Source organism: Leucopleurus acutus (assembly GCF_964270905.1).
Source record: "Leucopleurus acutus genome assembly, chromosome: 19".
Taxonomy (NCBI): domain Eukaryota; kingdom Metazoa; phylum Chordata; class Mammalia; order Artiodactyla; family Delphinidae; genus Leucopleurus; species Leucopleurus acutus.
In genome coordinates, this window is record NC_139161.1 from 17,966,403 (window position 1) to 17,991,014 (window position 24,612).

A 24,612-nucleotide genomic window follows, 5' to 3' on the forward strand; every position below is an offset into this window, starting at 1 on the left:
TGGACTTGCTAGGTCATAGGGCATAAATACATCTGTCTTCATTTGACTAAGTACAGCCATATTTTTCTCCACAACGTCTGCACCAGGCCACACTCCCACACGCAGAGCAGGAGGTTCCTATATTCCCATATGATTGATATTATCCAGCTGTCTGATTTTTCCTACCCCGACTGAGGTATTATCTCACTGTTTTTTGGGGTTTTTTTTTTTTGCGGTACGCGGGCCTCTCACCGTTGTGGTCTTTCCCGTTGCGGAGCACAGGCTCCGGACGCGCAGGCTCAACAACCATGGCTCACGGGCCCAGCCGCTCCGCGGCATGTGGGATCTTCCTGGACCGGGGCACGAACCTGTGTCCACTGCATCGGCAGGCGGACTCTCAACCACTGCGCCACCAGGGAAGCCCCATCACTGTTGTTTTATTTGCATTTGTCTGATCACCAAAGAGTTTGAGCATCTTTGCACTTGGTGATTAGTCTTTAACGTTTCCTCTTATATAAAGTCTTTTTACATCATTGGATCATATTTCTATTGATGCCTTTTTGGAGGTTGATTTGCAAGAGATCTGGAAGAATCTATGTTGGTTTTGGACATTGCAAAAATATTCTCCCATTTTGTCATCTCTCTCTTAACTTTGTCCACCTCATTGAACAGAAATCTTTAATGTTGATGTAATTAAATATACACAAGAGGAAGAGTTTGGGTTTGATTCAATAGGCACCAGCAAGTCACTGCAGGTTCTAGAACTGGGGATGACGTGATGAAAGTGATTCACCTGGGAGCTGCATACAGGAGAGGTTGGCTGCAAAGAGGCAAATTGGGAATCCTTCCATGTAGGTGAGTCAATAGCAGAGGCAGGTGTACATAACTCCAATTTTCATAGGACTTCCAGTCTGCGTGGGAGCCAGGCGTTCAACAAGAATGATGCGTAATTCTGCAGGGAGTGCTGGGAGCAGAGGCCGGCTGAGGTTTGGCAAGGATTCCTGGAGACATTTACTCTGATTCCTGAGGGAAAAGTAAGAGCTGGCCCAGTGATGAGAAAGGGGGGATATCTTGAGAGAATAAGAGTCTGGAAAATGGAAAACATTGAGAAATAATCTGAAGATGAAGTGGGTGAAATTTGCTCAGCAAAGCCAAGTCACATGGTGGAAAGCCTGCTGGGTTGGCAGGCCACATGGTGACCTCAAAAAATTGTTTCTTTCCCAGGCACCTGGGCCCAAAGCCAGATGACAGGAAGTGAGGAAGGAAGGGCTGGTAAGCAAGCAGAAGCAGTAGGTTGAAGCCATGGTCTGGGAGCTTGGCAGGAATGGGACAGAGAGCACCCAGCTGACTTTTTTCCAAGATAGCCCAGGCTAGGAGGACACGTTTGCAGCCATGCAATCATCTTTCTCTTTCCCTTAAAACATGTCTGTATATTTTCAAATTTCAAAAAGAATACATGTATACTATAAAACACTTAAAATTACAGAACTATTTAACATAGAGAATAAAAGCCTCCAATACCCCACCCCCACCCCAGTAACCATTGTTAATAATTTAGAGTGTTTTCCTCCAGATATATTTATATGTGAACACTCATTTCCACATATATAGTTTTTTAATAGAGCTTCAAATACATGAAGCAGAAACTGATGGGACTGAAAGGAGAAACATGTAAATCCACAGTTACAGTAGGAAACTACAACTACTCTCTCGATAATCCACTGAACAGGTAGAGAGGAAATTATTAAGGATACAGAACCCCTGAAGAGCACCATCAACTTACTCGACCTAGGTTACAGTTGTAGAACATTCCAAGCAACAATAGCAAAATACACATTCCCTTCAACTGCACATGGATCACTCACCAAAACAGACCATATTCTAGGCCATAAAAAACCTTAACAAATGTAAAAGAACTGAAATCATGCAGAGTATAACTTATGTCCATAACAGAATTAAATGACTAGTATATCAAAGATGAAGTGTACAGTATAATGATTTGACTTACATGCATCATGAAATGATTACCACAATAAATTTAGTGAGCATCCATCATCTTGTATAGATATAAAATAAAAGGGACTTCCCTGGTGGCACAGTGGTTAAGAATCCACCTGCCAATGCAAGGGACACGGGTTCGAGCCCTGGTCCAGGAAGATCCCACATGCCGTGGAGCAACTAAGCCCATGCGCCACAACTACCGAGCCTGCGCTCTAGAGCCCTTGAGCCACAATTACTGAGCCCGCGTGCCACAACTACTGAAGCCTGCACGCCTAGAGCCTGTGCTCCGCAACAAGAGAAGCCTGCACACCGCAACAAAGAGTAGTCCCCACTCACCACAACTAGAAAAAGCCCTTGCACAGCAACGAAGACCCAATGCAGCCAAACATAAACAAATAAATAAATTTATAATTTAAAAAAAAACTGAAATCATACAATGTCTTCCCTCAGAACACAATGGAATTAAAGTAAAAGTCAACAACAGAAAGATAGCTTGAAAATCCCAAAATACTTGGAGATAAAGCAGCACACTTCTAAATAACACATGGGTCAAAGAAGAAATTTCAAGAGAAATTTAAAAATATTTTGCAATAAATGAAAACAAAAATACTACTTATCAAAATTTGTAAGATGTAGCAAAAACATTGCCTGCAGGGAAATTTATATCACTACGTGCATATAGTATCAGAAAGAAGAAAGATCCAAAATCAATAATCTAAACTTCCACTTTAGGAAACAAGAACAAAAAGAGCAAATTAAATGCAAATTAAACAGAAGAAAAGAAATCATAAAAATCAGAGCTGAAATCAATGAAGTTGAAAACAGGAAATCAGTAGAGAAAATCAACAAAACCAAAAACGGGTTCTTTGAAAAGATCAACAAAATTGATAAGCTTCTAGCCAGGGTAACTAAGAAAAAGAGAGAAGACACAAATTGCTAATATCAGAAATGAAAGAGGGGACATCACTATAGCTCTCATATACATTAAAAGGATAATACAGAAATATTATAAACAGCTCTATGCCTACAAATTTGACAACCTAGATGAAATGGACCAATTCCTTAAAAAATACAATCTGCCAAAATCCACACAAGAAGAAATCTGAACGGGTCTTTATCTATTAAAGAAATTGAATTAATAATTAGTAACCTCCTAAAACAAGAAGCACCAGGCCCAGATGGGTCACTGGTGATTTCTATCAAACATTTAAGAAAGGGGTTCCCTGGTGGCGCGGTGGTTGAGAGTCTGTGTGCCGATGCAGGGGACACGGGTTCGTGCCCCGGTCCGGGAAGATCCCACGTGCCGCGGAGCGGCTGGGCCCGTGAGCCATGGCCGCTGAGCCTGCGCGTCCGCAGCCTGCGCGTCCGCAGCCTGTGCTCCGCAACAGGAGAGGCCACAACAGTGAGAGGCCCGCGTACCACAACAAAAAAAAAAGAAAAAAAAAAAATTAAGAAGTAAATTATAACAATTCTCTACAGTCTCTTCCAGAAGATAGAAGCAGTCAACTCTTTGTATCCTCAGGTTCCACATCTGCAGGTTCAACTAACTGTGGATTGAAAATATTCCAAAAAAATGTTTTCCAGAAAGCTCCCAAAACCAAAACTTGCATTTGCTGTGTGCTGGCAAGTATTCATGTAGCATTTACGTTGTATTTTCAACTATTTACACAGCGGCTACATTGTATTAGGTATTATAAGTAATCTAGAGGTGATTTAAAGTATATGGGAGGATATACATAGGATACATGCAAATACTAAGCCATTTTATATAAGGGACTTGAGTATCTGTGGATTTTGGTATCTGCAGGGGTCTTGGAACCAAGCCCCTGTGGTTACCAAGGGATAACTGTACTTCCTAACTAATTCTATGAGGCCAGCATTACCCTAATACCAAAACCAAAGACATTACAAGAAAAAAAAAAAAAAACTACAGATCAATATCTGTCATGAATATAGATGCAAAAATTCTCAACAAAATATTAGCTAATCAAATTCAAGAATGTATAAAAAGAACTATACACCACAACCAAGTAGGATTTATTCCAGATATGCAAAGCTGGTTCAATATTTGAAAATCAATTAATGTAATCCATCATATCAACTGGCTAAAGAAGAAAAGTCACATGATTATATCAATCGAGGCAGAAAAAGCATTGGACAAAATTCAATACCCATTCATCATAAAAACTCTCAGCATGCTAGGCATAGAGTATGCTCCTCAGTTTGATAAAGATCAACAAACAAGGTACAGCGAACATACTTAATGGCGCGTATCTTGACGCTTTCCCACTAAGATCAGGAACATGGTAGGTATGTTCTCTCTCACCACTGCTTTTCAACCTCGTACTGGAAATCCTAGCTAATGCAATAAGGAGAAAAGAAAGGAAAAGAAAAGGAAAGTTTAGGAAGAAAGAAGCACAGATTAGGAGGAAAGAAATAAGGCTGTCTTTTTTTGCAGATGACGCAATCATCTATGTAGAAAATCTGAAAGAATCAACCAAGAAACACTCCTGGAATTAATAAATGATTATAGCAAGGTTACAGGACACAAGGTTAATGTACAAAAGTCAACTGCTTTCCTATATATCAGCAATGAACAAGAGGAATTTGAAATAAAAAACACAGTGTTATTTACATTAGCATTCAAAAATAAAAAAGAAAAGAAATACTTAAGTATAAATCTAACAAAATATGTATAAGAACTATATGAAGAAGATTACAAAACTGATGAAAAATATCAAAGAAGAACTAAATAAATGGAGAAATGTCCATGTTCATGAATAGGAAAACTTAATATTTTCAAGCCATTAGTTCTGGACTTCCCTGGTGGCACAGTGGTTAAGAATCCACCTGCCAATGCAGGGGACACGGGTTCGATCCCTGGGCCAGGAAGATCCCACATGCCAAGGAGCAACTGAGCCTACATGCCACAACTACCGAAGTCCGCACGCCTAGAGCCCATGCTCCGCAAAAAGAGAAGCCACCGCAATGAGAAGCCCGCGCACCGCTCGCCGCAACTAGAGAAAGCCCACGTGTAGCAACGGAGACCCAATGCAGCCAAAAAAAAAAAAAAAAAAAGACATCAGTTCTTGTCATTTTGATCTACAGATTCAAAGCAATCCCAATCAAAATTCCATCAAGTTATTTTGCGGACATCAACAAACTGATTCTAAAGTTTACGTGGAGAGGCAAAAGACCCCGAACGGGCAATACGATATTGAAGGAGAAGAACAAAGTTCAAGGAATGGCACTACTCAACTTCCAGATGTGTACAAAGCTACAGTAATCAAGACAGTGTGGCATGGGTGAAAGAACAGACAAATAGATCAATGGAATATAATAGAGAGCCCGGAAATAGATCCACATACATATAATCAACTGATCTTCGACAAAGGAGCAAAGGCAATACAATGTGGCAAAGATAGTCTTTTCAACAAATGGTGCTGGGGAATTCCGTAGTGGTCCAGTGGTTAAGGCTGGGAACCTTCTCTGCCGTGGGCCCAGGTTCAATGCCCGGTCGGGGGAACTAAGGTCCCACAAGCTGCGTGGCACAGCCAAAAAAAAAAAAAAAAAAGGTGCTGGAACAACTGGACATCCACATGCAAAAAATTTAAAAATCAATCTAGATATAGATCTTGTATCCTTCACGAAAAATTAACCCCACATGGATCATATATACCTAAATCTAAATCACAAAACTATAAAACTCCCAGAAGATAACACAGGAAAAATCCTAGGTGACCTTGGGTATGGTGGTGGCTTTTTAGATACAACACCAAAGGCATGAAAGACATCACTGATAAACTGGAATTTATTAAAATAAAAAACTTCTGCTCTGAGAAAGACAAAGTCAAGAGGATGAGAAGACAAGCCACAAACTGGGAGAAAAGATTTGCAAAAGACACCTCTGATAAAGGACTGTTAGCCAAAATATACAAAGAACTCTTAAAACCCAACAATAAGAAAACAAACAAAGTCAGGACTTCCCTGGCAGTTCAATCCCTGGTCGGGGAACTAAGGTCCCACATGCTGCATGGCAAGCCAAAAAAAAAAAGAAAACAACCTGATTGAAAAACTGGGCAAAAGATCTGAACAGACATCTCACCAAAAAAGATATATGGATGGCAACTAAGCATATGAGAAGATATCCAACATCATATGCCATTAAGGAATTGCAAATTAAGACAATGAGATGTCACTACACACTTCTTAGAATGACCAAAATCCAAAAACACTGACAACACTACTTGGCAGTATCAAATAATGTCCGATATATTTATAGCCTATGATATAGGAATCCACTCCTAGAAATACACCCAGGAGGAATGAATGCATATATCCACCAAAATATAGGCACAAGAAGGTCTGAAGCTGTTTTATTCATAGTAGTCAAAAACTGGAAACAACCCATATGCCCATTAGAAGTAGAAAGAATAAATTGTGGTATATTTATACAGTGGAATACTACATAGCAACGAAAACGCATGAACCAGTATTACGTGCAACATCGTAAATTAATCTTAGACATAATGTTGAGTGAAAGAGGTTAGATGTAAAAGAATACATACTGAATGATTCCATGCATATGAACTCCGAAAACAGGCTAAACTTATCTTATGGCAATAGCTCAGAATACTGGTGACATTTGGAGGGGAATACTGACTTTGAGTGAGCTTGTTCAATGCTAGAAATATTCAATATCTTGATCAGGGTGGTAGTTACATTATACATATATGTATATGTATGCATGAATATATATACATACATATATGTAACATGTAAACTATGTATACATAGGTAAAAATGCATCAAGCTGTACTCTTAAGATGTGTACACTTCATTATCTGTAAGTTACACCTCAATAAAAAAGAAAAAAATAAATGAGGGACAGTAGCTCCCCCCAAAAAAGAAGCAGGTTTATGTCACTATCTTAAATTTTAAAAAAAAGTGCATTTCCAAATACGCATTATAATACATAACTTTGAAAACAATATATTCATCTGTATACTATCTAAAATTACTCCATGTACACTAGGAATTTAAGTGCCACACTTTGGTTAATGCATTCCAGGCACAGTAGGGGTTTTATATGAGCTAGTGCTGGGATACTGGCAACCCAAGGAAAGGCTGGGGCCAAGTGGAGAATGAGTAACTAGGATTATGCCTTGTCACCAGCCTGGCTGGGGTTGTGGAATGCTGAGGCTCTGCTTCAAGGCACAGGGCAGAAAACTGGGAGGGAGGGGGAAGTGAATTGGGAGAGGCGGCATATAAAAAAGACCAAGGGTAGGTTCCCTCATGCTCTGGCCCATAGCCCAAGTCCTAGACTCCTGACCTCACCAGAGACACAATAGATGTAAAACAAGCCAATTGGTTTCCAAGTGGGAAAAGTGCCAGCTATGATTTTTGCTGCCCAAGAAATGAAAAATCAATAATTATCATTCTTGGGCTTCCCTGGTGGTGCAGTGGTTAAGAATCCGCCTGCCAATGCAGGGGACACGGGTTCGTGCCCCGGTCTGGGAAGATCCCACGTGGCGCAGAGCAACTAAGCCCACGGGCCACAACTAAAGAGACTGCGCTCTAAAGCCCGCGAGCCACAACTACTGAGCCCGCAGGCCACAACTAATGAAGCCCGCGCACCTAGAGCCTGTGCTCTGCACGCAGCAAGAGAAGCCACTGCAATGAGAAGCCCACGCAACCCAATGAAGAGTAGCCCCCACTCACCGCAACTAGAGAAAGCCCCACGCACAGCAACGAACACCCAATGCAGCCAAAATAAATTAATTAATTAAAAATAATAATTATTATTATCATTCTTATGATTCATGTTCATCCTGTTTTATTCCAAAGCCCTTTACCGAAAGGCCGCTTGGCCCAGCCAAGAAGTTCAGGGCCAGGAGCCAGGACACCTGGACTCCAGATCTGTGTGTGGAAGACTTGGAACTTTCTTGGGGTCTAAGTCTCATTGTAAACATCGCAAGTGACATTGTGGAGTATTTTACAGTTTTACATATATCATCTCACTCCACCCTCCAGCCCCTGGCGAGGAAAGCAGAGAACATAGGATTGCTATTTTAATTTTATAGACAAGGAAACTGGGATCAGATGAGGTTAAGAGATTCAATCAAACTCACACTGTTAAGAAGGTTGGGAAGCCGAGAAGCTCGGAAGCTGGGACTTCTGACTCCAAACCCTTTGCTGTTTCCCAGTCAAAACAAGAAAGTCAGTCCCTGCAGGCTCGAAGTGCGGTGTGAGATGTCTTGGTCCTACACAAAATGCACTCTGTAGGTTCCAAGGGCAGAGCTGGGTTTGTGGGGCTGAAACTTGTACAATTGGAGGGGAGGGAGAGACTCAAAAATAATACCAAATGATGAATCAAAATTAAGGACAGGGCCTTCAACAGGCCCTGCGATGAGGAGCCCTGAAGCGTAAGTTTCAATAGCATCAAGGTAAATCGGCCCCTCCTACATGCCCTACCCACTGAAAACTCCAGACACACCAGACCTTGACAGGATTTTCCTCCTTGTTTGTGAAACGTGGCAGATATGGGCTATGGAAGTCCTGGGAAAGGAATCTCATTTCTCCCAGGAGACAAGAGGAATTACAGCAGCAGCGAGGCTGTTGTGTGAGGATGGAGAAGGCTGTGTGCCAGGGGAGAGTCCAAAGGGGCCGGTGATCCAGCTGGTCGAGATGTGGGCCGTAGCAGTGTTGGTGTGGTAGACTGGCATTCCGGGACCCGGGAGCAATGGCTCTGCCCCCGGAGCGATGGCCCAAGCCGTAGGCTCGCCGATTGGAAGCAGGCGTTCTTCAGACTGTCTTCTGGCTTCCGGCGTCCAGATGAACCTTCCTCGGAGGAGGAGAGGCAGAGACAGACAACCACAGCCGACGGCAACGGGAGGGTAGATGGTGGTCCCGCCCAGGCCTTTCGATCCCCGCCCAGGCCCTAAAATCCCTGGCCCTCAGGATGGTGGAGAGCGGAAACCTACGAGGAGGCTGCCCCGCTGCGGCTCGGGCGGCGAGGCCGGGGTGCAAGGCTCCCCTCGCGGCTCCCCGCCGCCGCCGCCGCCGTGCGGGGGGCGGGGGGTAGGGTTGGGGGGGCAGTGCCCGCGGCCTGTTTTCCCAGGGCTGGCCGAGCCTTTTTGACAAGCTGATTGCGTGGCGGGGATTGGCTAGTCCGGGCGTGACGCCGGTTAACAACAAAGGTGGAGTTGGAAGAAATTAGATTAAAGGCGAGGGGGCAAAAAAAAAAAAAAAAAAAAAAAATTAAACGGGGAGCAGGCAGGGGACAGGAGGCAGAGACCGAAGGGGAGATGCTCGAAGCGCGGTCTCGCGGCTCCGACTTTGCCCCGGAATCCTCTTCGCCTAAACCAACCAGGATTTTTGCTCTCAACCCGGACTCCGGCCCAGCTACCGAAGCTGGGGTGGGAGGGATGGTTTTGCTTCTTGAGAAATGCCCCCAACTCTCACCCTGACACCCCCTTGCTACGGCCCAGAGGGAGAATTATTTGCTCGGACTCCTCGGACCCTAAACCCGAAGGAGGTGAGGGGCATTGAGAATAGCGTGAGGCTCGCTCTGAAACCCGGAAGGCCCTCGCGGGGCTCCGAGATCGGACGAGGCGGGGTACTCCCCCGGTTTTCCAATGTGTTACAAACCTAAGAGCTTCTTGCTTGCTTTTTTTTTTTTCTTTTTGGTAACACCCCCCTTTCTATCCCCCCCCACTTGGCTCCAGGGTTGCAAAAGCAAAGAGCAATAAAAAAAAAAAAAAAGCGCGCACACACTCAGACACACACCAGTGGCGACAGGGGAGAGTTGGAAAGACGCAGGAGAGAAGCAGGAGGCAGGAGGCAGCGGGGAGGGAGCAATGGGACCGGGAAGCCGCAGGTTCCCTCGCAAATCCCCCTCCGTCCCCACGTCGTCTCGCCGGCCGCGGCAGGGGAGCGAGGAGCCGGGCGAGCAGATGGAGGAGTGGAGCTCGCTCTAGGCATCGGGCTTGGCCGGAGAATGGAGGAGCCGCCAAGCGATCGGCTGATTGGAAGAGAAACGCAGAGCGATGGAGGCGGGGGTAGGAGGACGATTTCTCTGCGGGGACTGGCGGCGGCGTATACGCCCGGGTCGGGCGCTGCAGAGCTTGGCTAGCTTTCAACCCGCGCTTGCCGGCTCCAGCCCCGCGCGCCCCCACCCCCAGCCCTCCCGGCGGCTCCGCAGGTGAGTGCGAGCTGGGGGCAAAAAGATCCGAAAGTCTCAACACGCCCGCCCTACCAAAGGAAAAAAAAAAAAAAAAAAGCATTTTTCCTTTTCTTTTTTTTTTATTTTCGTGCAGCCCCCAGCGCGGTGGGAGGGAAGGGGTGAGGCTAAGCCGCCCGGAGGAGGCGGAGGGGCCAGGCGAGGCCCGGGTGGCCCGGGAGGCGGCGGCGGCGGCGCCGAGGCGGCTCTGACGGGCGAGCGCTCGGAGCGGCGCTGCGCTGCGCCGAGGCGGGCGGGCGGGCGGGCGGAGCGGGGCGGGCGGAGCGCGGCGCGTGGGGCTCGCCATTAGCCGTCGCTCCGCTTCGCCATCTCGGGCTTTGTCTGGCGACTTGCTGCCCCGGCGTCGGCTGCGGCGGAGCTGCGGCTCGGCTCTTCGGCCCGCCGCACCCCTAAGGTGCCCCTGGCCCGCGCTCCCATTCACACGCTCGGTAAGTGAGCCCCGGCGCCGCCGATTTCGGGGGAGAGGGGTTGCTGAGAGTGGTGGCGGCGCCGATCTCCATGCGCCCGGGCAGGCCTGGGGAGCCATGCCGGGCTGGATTGAACCAGCTCCCAGAGAGGCTCCTCCGCCGGAGCCCGTCGCCCCCTCGCCGTTTGCGGGGTTTAAGGAGCAAAGGAGACTTTTTTTTTTTAATTAGCAAGGAGAATATTTTGTAGGGATAATTTTTTTGAAAGTTTCGTGTGTGTGCTGCTCGGCAGCTAGGCGACCGCGAGGCAGACGCCGAAGCCTGGCGCCGCGATCGGCGTGCGTGCGCCCCGAGCCGGTGGCTACGCTCCGGGGATAAGGGTGGGCGCGGACCGCCCGCTCAGCGAGGCGGGCGAGGGGTGCGTATGAGGGCTGGAGTGGAAGCCCGAATCTGAGCTGGGAAGACTGGGGAGAGAGCTCCGGAGCGGGGCTGCAGCCGACCCCTGAGCCTCCACGGCCGCCTGGGGGCCCTCCGGGCACCCTCTCCGCGGCCGCACCTCGCGCCCTCCCTCCCGCGCCGGCCGAGCCTGTTAGTTCCCCCGCGGGTCTGGCGAGGTCGCTCTCGGCGCCCGCCCGCCCGCCTGCCTCGGCTCCGAGCCCCGCCGCCATCCGGGCGGCTGCGTGTCTCCCTGCCCCGGCCCCCCCCCTCCCCGGCGGCGGCAGCCGCCGCCGCCGCCACCGCCGCCACCACCACCACCACCACCACCATCACCACCACCACCCCCCTCCCCTCCTTCCTTCCCTCCGCCTCGGCCGCCCGGGTCCCCCCAGCTCCCGCCCCTCCTCCCAGCTGCCCCCCGCGGAGCCCGCCCGGGCAGGCTGTGGGAGGGAGCGGAGCCGGCGAGGCGGGCGGGCTGGCGCTCGCTCCCCGGGGGTCGGTGTGCGCTCTACGGGGAAGGACGCGCTCGCTGCCCCGCTTCTCCCGCCCCCCCTCCCGCTCCTCCTCCTTTCTCCCTCCTCCTCCCCGCTCCGGCGGCGGAGGCTGCGGCGGCGGCGGGGGGTGTGCGAGCTGAGGCCGGGGCCGGCGGGCGGGCGGCGGGCGGGCTGCCTGCAGGCGGAGGGCGCTGTGCTTTGTGCTTTTCGCCGCGAGGAGCAGCAGGCAGCAGCCACAGCCGCCGCCGCCACAGCAGCAGCAGCAGCCGCCGCCCCAGCGCCGCCGCCGCCGCCGCCGCCGCGCCCGGAGGAGGAGCCGCTGCCGCCGCGGGAGGGAGCTGCGGCTGTGCCCGGCCGAGCGGGGGAGGGCGCCGCCGCTCAGAGCCGGGGAGGGAGCCGCCGGAGCGGGAAGCCCGGAGGCCGCGCTGCGCCGGGTAACCGAGGCGGCTGAGGACGCGCGCCGGGGTCGGGGCCGGGCGGCGGGGAGCGAGCCGTGGGGGCGGTGGACACCCGGAGGAGACCCGGGGCGACCTCCGGGCAGGGGACTGGGCGAGAGAGGACCAGGGCACTGGAGAGGACGCCGAGAACCGGGGGAGGGGAGGGCAGGAAGCGAGGCCCGAGCCGAGCCCCGGCCGCAGGCGGAGGAGCCCGCGCTTCTCCGAGCCGGCAGGCGCAGTTCTCTCCGGCCGCCGGAGGGGGCGGCGGGGCCGGTGAGCGCTGCTCCCCCGCCTCCCGGCCGCCGTCCTCCCGCCCTCTCCTTGGCTCGGCTCCCCGGAGGCCGGGGCGGGGGCGCCGGCGGGGCTGGGCCGCAGGCTCGGGGGAGGAGGCGGTGGTTCCCGCCGTGGTCGCGCCTCTGCGCCGGGCTCCTCCGTGAGCGTCGGGGTGGCTGGGCGGTGGCGGCGCCTCTGGCCGGGGTGGGTGGCTCGGGGGCGGGGGGCAGGCCAGGCCGCTTCTCTCCGGCTGCTCGCCCGCCCAGGCGGGCGGGGACGGCGTCGGGAGCCCGAGGGGGAGGGCGGCGGGAATCCGGATCCGGTCCCCGGGGGCGATGCGGCCGCTGCGCTCCGGGGCCGGCGGCGGCTGCGCTGCGTCCGGGTCCCCGCCGGGTTGCGGAGGCGGGGGGAACCGGCCGGGGGGGAGCGGGAGGAGGAGACTACAGCGCGTGCCCGCTTCCGCGGCCGCGCGCGCCCTTTACCCGCCCTTCCTCCTCCCCCGCCCTCCAGCCTGGGGCCTCCCCGGGGCGGGGCGCACAGAAGAGGAGGAGTTTTTTTTTTTTTTTTTTGGCCGGGGTGGGGGAAGGAGGGCGGAGGGCGGGTGCTATAGCTGCACGCGGGAGCTGGGAGCAGTCTCTCGCGTGGGCAGGGGAGGGCGCACGCCGAGGAGCGGGGCTGTAGGGGCTGGGGGCGGGGGGCGCGTGGTTAGGAGGTAGAGGAGGAGTGCACTCCCACCCCCACCAACTCATTAAGCCTCCTAGAGTCTTGGCTGGGTTTCTCTGAGAGTGTGGGCTTATGTCCCCCTTCCCTTTGGGGGAGGGAGGGATAGACAGTCCCCCACCTCTCAGCCCGCCTGAATGGGGACTGGTGTCTCTTCTAAAGGGTGAGGTGGCTTTGACCCCGGCTTGCCTGGCCAGCACGACCGAGGAGGTGGCTAGACGGCTGGAGAATGAACGGAGAAGCCGACTGCCCCACAGACCTGGAAATGGCCGCCCCCAAAGGCCAAGGTAGGAGCCCCGACCCTCAGGCCTCTTTAACTTAAATCCTCTTTTCTCACGTAGGTTTGCAAGGCCCACTCCCCTTCTAAAGGTTTTCTCCAGTTTGCATTCTCTGAAATGATACGAGAGAGAGCGGCTTGAGTGTCAAACATCCCTTACACTGGGGGTTTGGCTAAACCCAAATTATTTGGCCTTGAACCTATAAACTGTATTTTTCACACTCCATTACCCCCACGTCAGAGGGGGAGAAGGAGGCATATGCAAGTCTTCCTTCTGGGGTTCCCAGTCAGCTCTAGTGTGTCCCCAACAGTGTCCTGGAACGGGAGGGAAGATGAGGAATGTGGAGGAAGGGGGAGATGAGAGGGATTGGGGAGGCTTTTCAGGTTCTTTATTGTTATGAAGAGGACAGTTTTTGGTGAGGCAGGTTGGAGAGAAAGGGTGTTTTGATGGCTTGAGGCCTCAAAGATAAATAACTACACCCTACCCCACCCAGTGGGGATCCAGTGTAGGGTGGCAGGGGGTAGGATGAATCTGAGCATCTGGCAATGCCTGTGGGACATTGAGAAGAGAGGGGATTATGGGTTCATGTGACCCATCTGTGGAAACCCTGGCCCAGGTTACCAGATGTAAATACAAGAGCCCTTTTGACTCCTAGCCTTGGATAGCTGTCCTCCCAGCTCACTTTCCAGGGTAGCCACCCTCCAGAGAGGCCTCACTGGAGCTACCTTTCAGTGGCTGGAAATAGCTGGTCCAGACTCTGTTTTTTGCCTGCATGGGGAGTTGGGCTGAGAAGACAACTCAGAATTCTAGGGGAGGGAGCAGAGGGGCGGTGTCTCCCTGGAGCAGGGCCCTGGGAGCGTTTGCCCACCTGCCTGCCTTGCCTCACAGCTGCTCTATATGGTTCTACCATTGGTTTACTTACCCCAAATTCTCCTTTGGTCCTCTTTGAGAGGAGGGGTAGGATGGTGGAATACTCACGCCTCTAACGCTAGTTTCTAGCTCTGCTGGGAGAACAGCATGGGTTCTCCTTACTGCCCACACCCCTTCCTCCGTCTGCACATTTAGGGTAGCCACCTAGAACGTGGATTGAATTTAGCTTCACGTTTAGATGTGTTGCCTCCCTCCTTCCCTTCCTTCTCCGATAAGCTAGCTGTTCTCCAGCAGTGTCCCAAATCACTGTAGCGTCCTTTCCCCCCACTTCGCTACAGTAAACTGTAACCCGTGTCAGGCTGGCGTGTTAGAAATGATAATAGCTTTGAAGTAAGCCAGACTGGAGTCCACGTCTGGGTTTCTAGGCCTGATGCTGTCTGGACTGGAGTCCCCACTCTAATCCGTATGGCCATGGCTTTTCCTTAAGGCCAGGCCATGTCTTGTGTATGCCTTCAGATGGGAAATAATCGGGGTCTGGGATGCTCTGGGAAGGAAGGGTTGAGTGCTTAAGGACTGGGGAGCAGATGGGGGCTGGCATGAGCTAGGCATGATGGCTTTTCTTACCCTTCCCCAGACCGCTGGTCCCAGGAAGACATGCTGACTTTGCTGGAATGCATGAAGAACAACCTTCCATCCAATGACAGCTCCAAGTTCAAAACCACCGAGTCACATATGGACTGGGAAAAAGTAGCATTTAAAGACTTTTCTGGAGACATGTGCAAGCTCAAATGGGTGGAGATTTCTAACGAGGTAACGGATCCCCCCCCACATGCTTCCTGACACATTCAAACACACATCTACACTGACCCTTGCCTCAACCTTCCTGGTGGAGGAGATGGAACAGAAGTCTATAAACAGGAAGGAAAGAGAGTAGGCAAGGTGCTCTTGTGGTCGCCCTTGTGCATTTCGGGAGGTGGCACGGTTGACAGCACTGGCCAAGACTTCTCAGTTCTGCCACTTTCTAGCTGTGTGGCCTTGAATACTTACCGTCTTAGAGCGTCTGTTGCCTGAGCTGTTTGAATGAGGTGCTGACATGAACAACCATTTCGAGGTCAGGCGGTCGCCTTGTTGCTGTCCTGTGCTGTGTACTGACTGCCTGGGCCTCTGTAGTAAGCACAGACCAGTGCCTGGGTGTCTGCCTGGGTGTCAGGGCTGCCTGAGTTGTGTCACTGTCGGCCCCTGCCCTCCTCCTTTGATAACTTCAGTCTAGTGGAAAGTAAAGAAGGCCCGTTGGGAAACAAGGCTTCGTTCCTGGGTGGTGTCCCCCTCTTCGGAACTTCCCCTTCCACTCACCTCCCTTCTTCCTCCAGGTGAGGAAGTTCCGTACGTTGACAGAATTGATCCTCGATGCTCAGGAACATGTTAAAAACCCTTACAAAGGCAAAAAACTCAAGGTGAGTTTCCAGGAGAAGGAGCACAAAGGTTTGGAGAGGCAAGGTCCAAAGAATGGCCCGTGTCTCACCTTGACCATGTCCTTGTCCCTCCTTCCAGAAACACCCGGACTTCCCAAAGAAGCCCCTGACCCCTTATTTCCGCTTTTTCATGGAGAAGCGGGCCAAGTACGCAAAACTCCACCCCGAGATGAGCAACCTGGACCTGACCAAGATTCTGTCCAAGAAATACAAAGAGCTGCCGGAGAAGAAGAAGGTGGGGGGAGGGGGACCAAGGTGCGGGGAGGGAAAAGGCCGGGAGCAGCTGGTATGGTGTAGGTCATCTGTCGGGGGTGGTGAGGGCTTAGACCAAGGGACCTGGCATCAGGGGCATGGGTGGATCAGCTGAGCAGGGTAGGGCCTTGGGCAGCCACACCTGATCACCCTCTCCCAGGCCCACACACTGTCCGGCGTGGGCACTGCTGCAGGTGTAACCCTGACGGAGGCAGGCAAAACCCGTAGTGTTCTTTCACACACACGTCCTCACTGTTAGGCCTGCAGAGCTATTCACTTCTGCTGTTTCCCCACATGGTCTCGTTCGATGCTTATAGAGGTAACCCCGGGAGGCTGGGTTCTCCTCATTTTGTGGGCAATGAACGGGGGTGCAGGAGGGAGGGTATCGTGTCCCAGGACTCCGGTTTAGTGTTCAGGTTCCCTGCCTAGTGCTTTTCCCACTGCCACGTCCACAGGTTACATGGGCGGGCTTCCCCTTGCACACATTGTCCCTCGTGGCCTCACGCTCTCCCAGACCCTCAAGCCCGTTAACCTTGGGCAGGGGCTGCCCAGCCTCCCAGGCAGGGGTGGACACGGCACAGTGAGATCATGCGGTACCTTGCAGAGATAGACAGCAAAGCACTGCAGCTGGGACACGAGTGAGGTGGGGTGGGGAGAGAGACCCACACACAGAGGAGATGCTACATGGCGAGATGGAGTCAGGGAGAGATGTTGGCAAGGGGCAGCAGGAGAGACAAGAGGGCACATTTATTTGCTGGGAGAGGACACAGAGTTGCAGGCAGCCAGCTCTCGGGAGGGCACCAGCGCTGGGAGTAGCCCTCTTCCTGGTCTGCACACCCTGGCTTCGGGCTCACATGGCCTGTTCTGTACCCAGAAAAGGAGCTAGCTTGGCTGGGTAGCTCCGGCTGTCTGCAACTACTGCTTGAGCCAAGCCGGAGTATGAATCACTGGAGCTATTCTTGACCCCTACGATGGGGCCGTCACAGAACTGACTGTACACGTAACACCGAGACATTTCCGCGGGGTGGGAGGGAGAGGCAGAGGGTCTCAGGTTCAGGGAGGGATAGAAGAAACTCCGTGGTAGAGTGGACAGAGTGCCGGCCCAGGGGACACAGGCCTTGAGCCTGTTCTCCTGGCTTCCGCTGAATCGCTGTGTATGTGCCCTTCGGTAAGTTACTTCAGTCCTTCCGGCCTGGTCTTGATCTGAGGTGTGGAGAGTGAGCCTGGTCTGGGTGGTGCCTTCCGGCTGTCAAAGCTGCTGTCTTGTGTGAGGAGGGCTGCGACGGGGGCTGAGCGGGCTGGGTTCTGCTCCCGGTTTTCTGCGGGAACCTCGGAGGGAAGTGGAGCTGCCTCGCTTCTTGCGCCTGATGAGAGGCAGGGGTTGCGCTCAATCAGTTTGAGACGCTGGCCGCCTCCAGTGCTAACTCATTTGTGAATTTGGGAAGAAAAGGGATAAAGGAAAGATGGACATTGAGTGGGAGCCAGGACAGGATGTAGATGAGGAAGGGAAAGAGACAGGCTGGAAAGGAAGTCAGAGTGAGGGGTGTGGAGAGGCAGGAAGGATACCGGGCTGGAGGTGGGATGGTGGGAAGGGAGGAGGCTGATAGAAGCCGGTGCGGGCGAAGGAAGGGAAGCCAAACAGCAAAGGAGAATGACGGGGCTGGGGGAGGGAGGGCTCAAGGAGCCAAAGAGCCAGGAGCCTGGAAGAAGGGATCAGAGGAAGGGAAGTTGGCAATGACTGAGGAAGGGGGTGGGGGTGGGGATGGTGTCAGGATCGCCAAGGACAGCCAGGGACCCAAAGGTAGCAGATGGGGGGAAAGAATCCAGATACAGGAATTCGCTCTGGGTTCCCTTCAATGCGATCTCCCTTTGGAGCAGGACTCAGCCTGCCGCTTGCCCTGTGGGCCACCTCTGAGGGGGCAGATTACTATTAGCTGCCCCAGACACGGGAGGAGAGCGCGACATGAGCAAGGCCTACATTTTCTCCTGACTCTCCCTGGGAGTGTCCTGGCATTGGGGAAAGGCAGAGGGGTAGTGTTGCGGGGAGTCCCAGCCCTGTCGCTGCATACTGTGTGACTGGATAATGCCATGTCCCCTTCCCGGGACTCTTTCCCTTTCTTAAAGGGAGGGGATAGGATGTAGGATGTGTTCTGGGAGACCCTGTAGCTCCCGCTGTCTGGGCTACGGTTGAGTTCCCCATCCTCAGCCCGCTGGAAGGCAGACCGCCGTCCCTTTCCTGCTCGTGACAGCCTCTGTATACATCACCAACTGGGAGGCAGAATAGCTAGCAAGGAGGACTTAGTGGGTTTTGTAGCTCAGGCCTTGGGTTGTGGATGACCCCGTCGCCTCCTCCCCCCAGATGAAATATATTCAGGACTTCCAGAGGGAGAAACAGGAGTTTGAGCGAAACCTCGCCCGATTCAGGTAAGGCAGTGGAGCCCAGAGGAGGGCCACAGGGTGCTGGGTGCGGCAGGAGAGGGTAGCAATGGCCAGAACCTGGCACTTGAGGCACGGAAGATGGATGGGTCACCTGTAGACCCTAATGGCTTAGGCTCAAGGGGAGGGACCGGAGCTGATAGGCCAGCTGATAGGCCAAGGAGCCTGGGTGGGTGGGGCAGCTAGCTTGGGTCTGCCCTGGCAGGATCCCCTCCCCCCATTGACTGTTGCTCCCCGTGCCCTGGCTAGGGAGGATCACCCAGACCTAATCCAGAACGCCAAGAAGTCGGACATCCCTGAGAAGCCCAAAACCCCCCAGCAGCTGTGGTACACCCACGAGAAGAAGGTGTACCTCAAAGTGCGGCCAGACGTGAGTGTCCGGCCAAGGGGTGGCAGGGAGGGCGCACGGTAGTGGCAAGGGGGAGCCGCGCCAGATCGGCCGGGCACGGTGCAGGGGAGCAGGAGAGGAGGCCCCTCCCCAGGGGTGGGCTGCATGGACAGGGCCTGGGCCAGCTGGCGTGCGAGTGTGTGCATGTGTGCGTGTGTGAGCCTGTCCCTTTGCACCCAGGCGGGACCCCCCGCCCCACCCCACCCCACCCCCGCCGCCTCTCTGCCTTCCCCTCCTGGCCTGTGGGGGACACTCTCGTGACCTCCTGTGGCCTGAGGGGGCGGGGGCCTCTGTGTCCCCCTCCCCTGCCCCTCCCCCCTTGCCCCTGGCTGCCTGTGTGTGTCTGACGGCTTTTGGTTTGCAGGCCACTACGAAGGAGGTGAAGGACTCCCTGGGGAAGCAGTGGTCTCAGCTCTCGGACAAAAAGAGGCTGAAATGGATTCATAAGGCCCTGGAGCAGCGGAAGGAGTACGAGGTTAGGCTTCCGCTGCGCTCCTCCCCGCCCGGCTCTTCACGAGCCTCTGCCCTCTGACTCTGCGGCCTCCGCACTCTGCGGCAGGCGGTCTCTCCCCGTCCTACCGCTGAGGGAGGGGCCTTCGGGCCCCTCACCTCTGCCCCTACCTTCCCCGCCCCGCCCCCCCATGAGATCTCAGGCTAGGGCAGGGCAGGGCACCACGTCTCGGGTGACACAGCAGACACGCGGCCACCCCCCAGCTTTGCTCCCTGCCTCCCCTTCCCAGCGGCTCTCCCCCACCCCCCCGGCCCCAGCTAACCCCACACCCCGTTGCCCTCCATCCCCCCCGCCTCGCTCTGCAGGAGATTATGCGTGACTATATCCAGAAGCACCCCGAGCTCAACATCAGTGAGGAGGGCATCACCAAGTCCACCCTCACCAAGGCCGAACGCCAGCTCAAGGACAAGTTTGACGGGCGACCCACCAAGCCACCTCCGTGAGCGCTGCCCTGGGGTGGGTGGGCGAGTGGGCAGCTAGGGAGCCGGGTTGGGGAAGGGCCTCAGCCCAGGCTCTGGAAGTGAGGGGGCTGCCGCCCTGGGCCTCCCAGGTCGCTCACAGGGCCGCTCCTCCCTTGCTGCCGGTTGTGACAGGAACAGCTACTCGCTGTACTGCGCAGAGCTGATGGCCAACATGAAGGACGTGCCCAGCACAGAGCGCATGGTGCTGTGCAGCCAGCAGTGGAAGCTGCTGTCCCAGAAGGAGAAGGACGCCTACCACAAGAAGTGCGACCAGGTGAGCTGTGGCAGGGGCCAGCCCTGGAGAGGGAGGACTCCTGGAGGGCCTTGGGGTTTTGAAGCATGAGGTCTGACCCCTGGGCACCTGCTTCAGACATGGTGTGCTAGGCTTAGCATCTGGGCTGATCCAGGCAGATTCTCGGGCCTCGCGCTTGCCATCTATGGAGGGAGACTAGGCCCTGTCCAGGCTCTGGAAGGTCTGCTGAGGGCTACTGTTTGTCCCCCTCCCGTGAGGCTGCCCCCGTACTGACCCTGACTCCCCTTCCTTCCCCAGAAAAAGAAAGATTATGAGGTGGAACTGCTTCGTTTTCTAGAGGTGAGTGTTTCTTTCGGGAGGGCAGCGGGCAGAGAGAGGCCGGGGAATTGGTGAGCAGCGCCCTTAAGACAACCAGGAAGCAGCCTGGGGACCAGACATTCAGCCCCATGGTGCCCCTTCTCCCCAAGCAGAGCCTGCCTGAGGAGGAACAGCAGCGGGTCCTGGGGGAGGAGAAGATGTTGAACATCAACAAGAAGCAAGCCACCAGCCCAGCCTCCAAGAAGCCCTCCCAGGAAGGGGGCAAGGTGGGCAGGGGGCACGACCAAGCAGGTCCTGGGGGAGGGGGGGAGGCAGGGCTCCCCGTGAGCACCCCGTGGACCCCGACCCTCTTTGCACATCTACAAGGGTGGCTCGGAGAAGCCCAAGAGGCCCGTGTCAGCCATGTTCATCTTCTCGGAAGAAAAGCGGCGGCAGCTGCAGGAAGAGCGGCCTGAGCTTTCAGAGAGCGAGCTGACCCGCCTGCTGGCCCGCATGTGGAACGACCTGTCAGAGAAGAAAAAGGTCAGGCTTGCAAGACCGGAGGGGCTGCCGGGCAGAGTCTGGGCTGCTTCTCCCCTGGGGGCTAGCCGTACTTCCTCACCCTGCCCCAGGTGTGTGTGGGGTGTGAGCCGCAAGGGTGCCTGGGCGCAGATGGTGGGGCTGGGAACCCAGCGAGCCGGAAGGCGGGAAGCTGTCAGCTGTGGGCTGTGAGCTCCCTGGGGAGCAGGGCCGCGGGGCGGCTTGTGCCCCTGGCCGGAGACATCTGCAGCGGCCCACGCCTCTGCTCACCCCACCCTTGCTGGTGGCGGGGAGAGCCTCCAACTGCTGGACGAGCCACGTGCGCCCCCTGGGGGTGGCCGGAAGGCTGACGCCTCTGCCGCCCCTCCGCAGGCCAAGTACAAGGCCCGGGAGGCCGCACTGAAGGCCCAGTCAGAGAGGAAGCCGGGCAAGCTGCCAGAGTCGCCCAAAAGAGCCGAGGAGATCTGGCAACAGAGTGTCATCGGCGACTACCTGGCCCGCTTCAAGGTGGCAGGCAGTGGGAAAGGGGTTGTTCGGGCTTTTTTCTTTCCTTTCTTTTCTTTTTCTTTCTTTTGGGGTGTGGGTGTGCGGGTGTGTTGTTGTTGTTTTTCTGCTTTTTCCATTTTCTTTTTCTTTCTCTTTTTTTTCTGGATAAGTAGTTGCTTTATTGTTAATTTCATAGGAAAGGGGTTGTTCTGCCACCGCCCATGCAGACCCGCTCCAGCCCTAGGTGACCCTTCCCACAGCTGACACCCCTGTCTGTCCCCAGAACGACCGGGAGAAGGCCTTGAAAGCCATGGAGATGACTTGGAACAACATGGAAAAGAAGGAGAAACTAATGTGGATTAAGAAGGCGGCCGAAGACCAAAAGCGATACGAGGTAGAAAGAGGGCTTCTGGTTAGCGCGGTGGGGCAGGATGGAGCTGGGGCACCTCTCTCCACTTAAAACTCAGGAGCACCCTCCTGGGTGGGCGGCTCTCCTCACTGCGTGGGACTTGGAGCCAGAAGTCCCAGCTTGGGTCGTGTGACCCTAAGTAAGTCTCTTAACTTCCTTGTGTGAGCCTCAGTGACGCATCACTGAAACGAGGGCAGCGATGCTAGTCGTGTGAGTGCAGTTATGAAAGCGCTTTCAGACGGCAGTGCCTGCCTGACACAGGTGTGAGTTGTTAGGAAGTTGCTCCTTGGCTGTGCTTCAGTTTCTCCTCCTTCCTGGTACACAAAAGGAGGGTCAGATGGCATGGGGCAGGCGGGAGGATGAGTGTGACCTTTCCGGGTGTCCCCATAGAGAGAGCTGAGTGAGAGGCGGGCACCCCCGGCTGCTGCAAACTCATCCAAGAAGATGAAGTTCCAGGGAGAACCCAAGAAGCCTCCCATGTGAGTCCGGGGGCTGGAGTTCACCCTAGGGATGGGGAGGGTCAGGGCAGGGCGGCCGCTTGGTTGGCCTCCTGACCTTCCCTGCAACACCCCCGCCTCCCAGGAACGGTTACCAGAAGTTCTCCCAGGAGCTTCTGTCCAACGGGCAGCTGAACCACCTGCCACTGAAGGAGCGCATGGTGGAGATTGGCAGCCGCTGGCAGCGCATCTCCCAGAGCCAGAAGGAGCACTACAAAAAGCAGGCCGAGGAGCAGCAGAAGCAGTACAAAGTGCACCTGGACCTCTGGGTCAAGGTGAGAGGGCCGGGGGACCCTAGGAAGGAAGACGGAAGCATCGTGGTGGCTGGTCTGCATTCATGATTTCATTCAGTGTTCCAGCAGTCCTTCAGGGTAATGATTACTATCAAAGATAAGGAAACCAAGGCTCAGAGAGGTTAAGTAACTTAGCCAAGGTCACACAGCTAGTGAGTGGGAAAATCCAAACCAGACTGCCTTTTCCTCCCTCCAGCTGGGACCAGGGGACCTCTCCTAGACTCTGGCTCAGCCCCTAGCCTCTGAGCTTCCTTTCTGTGCCTTGCTTGAGCAGTCAGATCTGTAAAGTGGGGAGAGTCACTGGTGTCCTCCCCGGCCACCCAGGCAGGTTGGCCAAGGACCCAGGAAATTAGCAGGGTTTAAGTGTTTCAGAAGTCTGGTGAGCCCCACTGCATTGGCAGTGGCTCCAGACTTGGCTTCTGGGGAGGAGTGACGCAGCCAGGCTATGGAAGTCATCGTGAGGGGCTTCTCTGAGCTGAGGAAGACCCTGAATCTGGCGCCTCCATTTGGGTAGAGTAACAGGACAGACGTGAAAACCAACAGTCCTAGGACAGGGTAGCTTAGAAAAGGCTTCAGGGCATCTTAAGCAGAAACACTGAGCTGTGTTCTCAGGTCCCTGGGGTTCTCTGCAGAGACCCAAGGTATGGGGAGACTGGGATGGGCGAAGGTGGGATGGTGGGCATTGCTCAGCCCACTGCCTGGCACTTGGCCAGCATGCTCAGTCAGCAGTGGTTTGGGTAATGTTCCAACCCTCACCTCCCTCTCTGTCTCCCCCAGAGTCTGTCTCCCCAGGACCGTGCAGCATATAAAGAGTACATCTCGAATGTGAGTCTGGGAGCGGGCTGGTGTTGGGATAAGGAGGGAACTTGGGCGGGGTGTGGGTGTTTAGAACTCACGGCTGCTCCCTTTGCCCACGTCCCCATCCTCTCCTACAGAAACGTAAGAGCATGACCAAGCTGCGAGGCCCGAACCCCAAGTCCAGCCGGACGACCCTGCAGTCTAAGTCGGTAAGGAGCCCATCTCAGAAGGGGGACCGGGAGTAGGGGGTCCGCGGTGCCTGGAGTGGTGTGGCAGGGACCACTGATGCGCTTCCGTTCCTCCAAGGAGTCTGAGGATGACGATGAAGAGGATGAAGAGGAGGAGGAGGAGGAGGAGGAGGAGGAAGATGATGAGAACGGGGACTCCTCTGAGGACGGGGGGGACTCCTCCGAATCCAGCAGCGAGGATGAGAGCGAGGATGGGGATGAGGTGGGATGGACGGGGCCCAGTGGGAGGGGAGAGTGGGGCCCCGCCAGGACGGCCACCTGGTGACTGCACACTCCTTGCCTCGCAGAACGAGGAGGATGACGACGACGAGGACGACGACGAGGACGACGACGAGGATGAGGACAACGAGTCCGAGGGCAGCAGCTCCAGCTCCTCCTCCTCGGGGGACTCCTCGGACTCTGACTCCAACTGAGGCTCAGCCCCACCCGGGGCTCCCCTCCCCGACTGACCACCTTTGTTTCTCCCCCATGTTCTGTCCCCTGCCCCTTGGCCTCCCCCACTTTCTTTCTTTCCTTTTTTTTTTTTTTTTTAAAAAAAAAAACAAAATACGGTGGGGGGAGGCACTGGAGGCGCCCAGGCCAGAACTCTTCGGCCTCAGAGACATCAGCCCTGGGGGGCCCTCCAGGGAGCACAACCATCAGACTGAGCCACCACTGGACCGGCCCAGCCCACCCCCCTCTGCACTTGCAGTTCCGGCATGGACAATGGACCTGGGAGTGGGATGGGGGGGTGGGTCCCAAAGAGTTCAGTGAGGCCCCCTACACCTGCAGCCCAACCCAAGGGAGGGTGGAAGCTTGGGAAAGACCCCTTTCTTTCCAGAGGGGCTTGCAGCCTGGACCCCTACGTTGGAACTGGAGGCAGGGAACATGGGAGGGGGGGGGCGGGCGCCTATGGGAAAATAGGCACTGCCCCATGGCCCTCTCCTGCCCCCTGCGGGAAGGAGCTGCCTGGACCCACTCACGGCGGGGAGGGGGCAGAAGTGTTTTTTATATATGTGTATATATTTTTTTTTTTTAAGCTCTGAGCTGTCAACGAGACGTTTCCTACCGACCTCGGCTGCCGTCTCTGTTGTCATTTCTGGGAGAGGGAGGGTTTAGGGGGTAGGTTTGGGACTTTTTTAAAACGGTCTTGATG

The 24,612-nt window shown here is 54.5% G+C and overlaps 1 protein-coding gene across 4 annotated transcripts; it reads left to right on the forward strand.

Moving 5' to 3' along the window:
• The first annotated feature begins 10,133 nt into the window (after window positions 1-10,133).
• Window positions 10,134-23,992, forward strand: UBTF (upstream binding transcription factor). 4 transcript variants are annotated; one of them, XM_082861386.1, is made up of 21 exons: window positions 10,134-10,650; window positions 13,151-13,275; window positions 14,771-14,946; window positions 15,507-15,590; window positions 15,688-15,843; window positions 18,220-18,284; window positions 18,546-18,666; window positions 19,049-19,159; window positions 19,501-19,634; window positions 19,789-19,930; window positions 20,207-20,248; window positions 20,380-20,493; window positions 20,594-20,749; window positions 21,119-21,253; window positions 21,516-21,626; window positions 22,032-22,120; window positions 22,224-22,413; window positions 23,209-23,256; window positions 23,367-23,438; window positions 23,536-23,679; window positions 23,765-23,992. In XM_082861386.1, exons 2-21 carry the CDS (start codon window positions 13,218-13,220, stop codon window positions 23,888-23,890), a joined length of 2,274 nt encoding a protein of 757 aa, XP_082717512.1. In that variant the 5' UTR covers window positions 10,134-10,650; window positions 13,151-13,217; the 3' UTR covers window positions 23,891-23,992. The 4 variants fall into 4 exon arrangements, with proteins under 4 accessions (XP_082717512.1, XP_082717515.1, XP_082717513.1 ...); XM_082861387.1 differs by lacking the exon at window positions 10,134-10,650 and adding an exon at window positions 11,605-11,992; XM_082861388.1 differs by lacking the exon at window positions 10,134-10,650 and adding an exon at window positions 12,168-12,428.
• The last annotated feature ends 620 nt before the right edge of the window (window positions 23,993-24,612 follow it).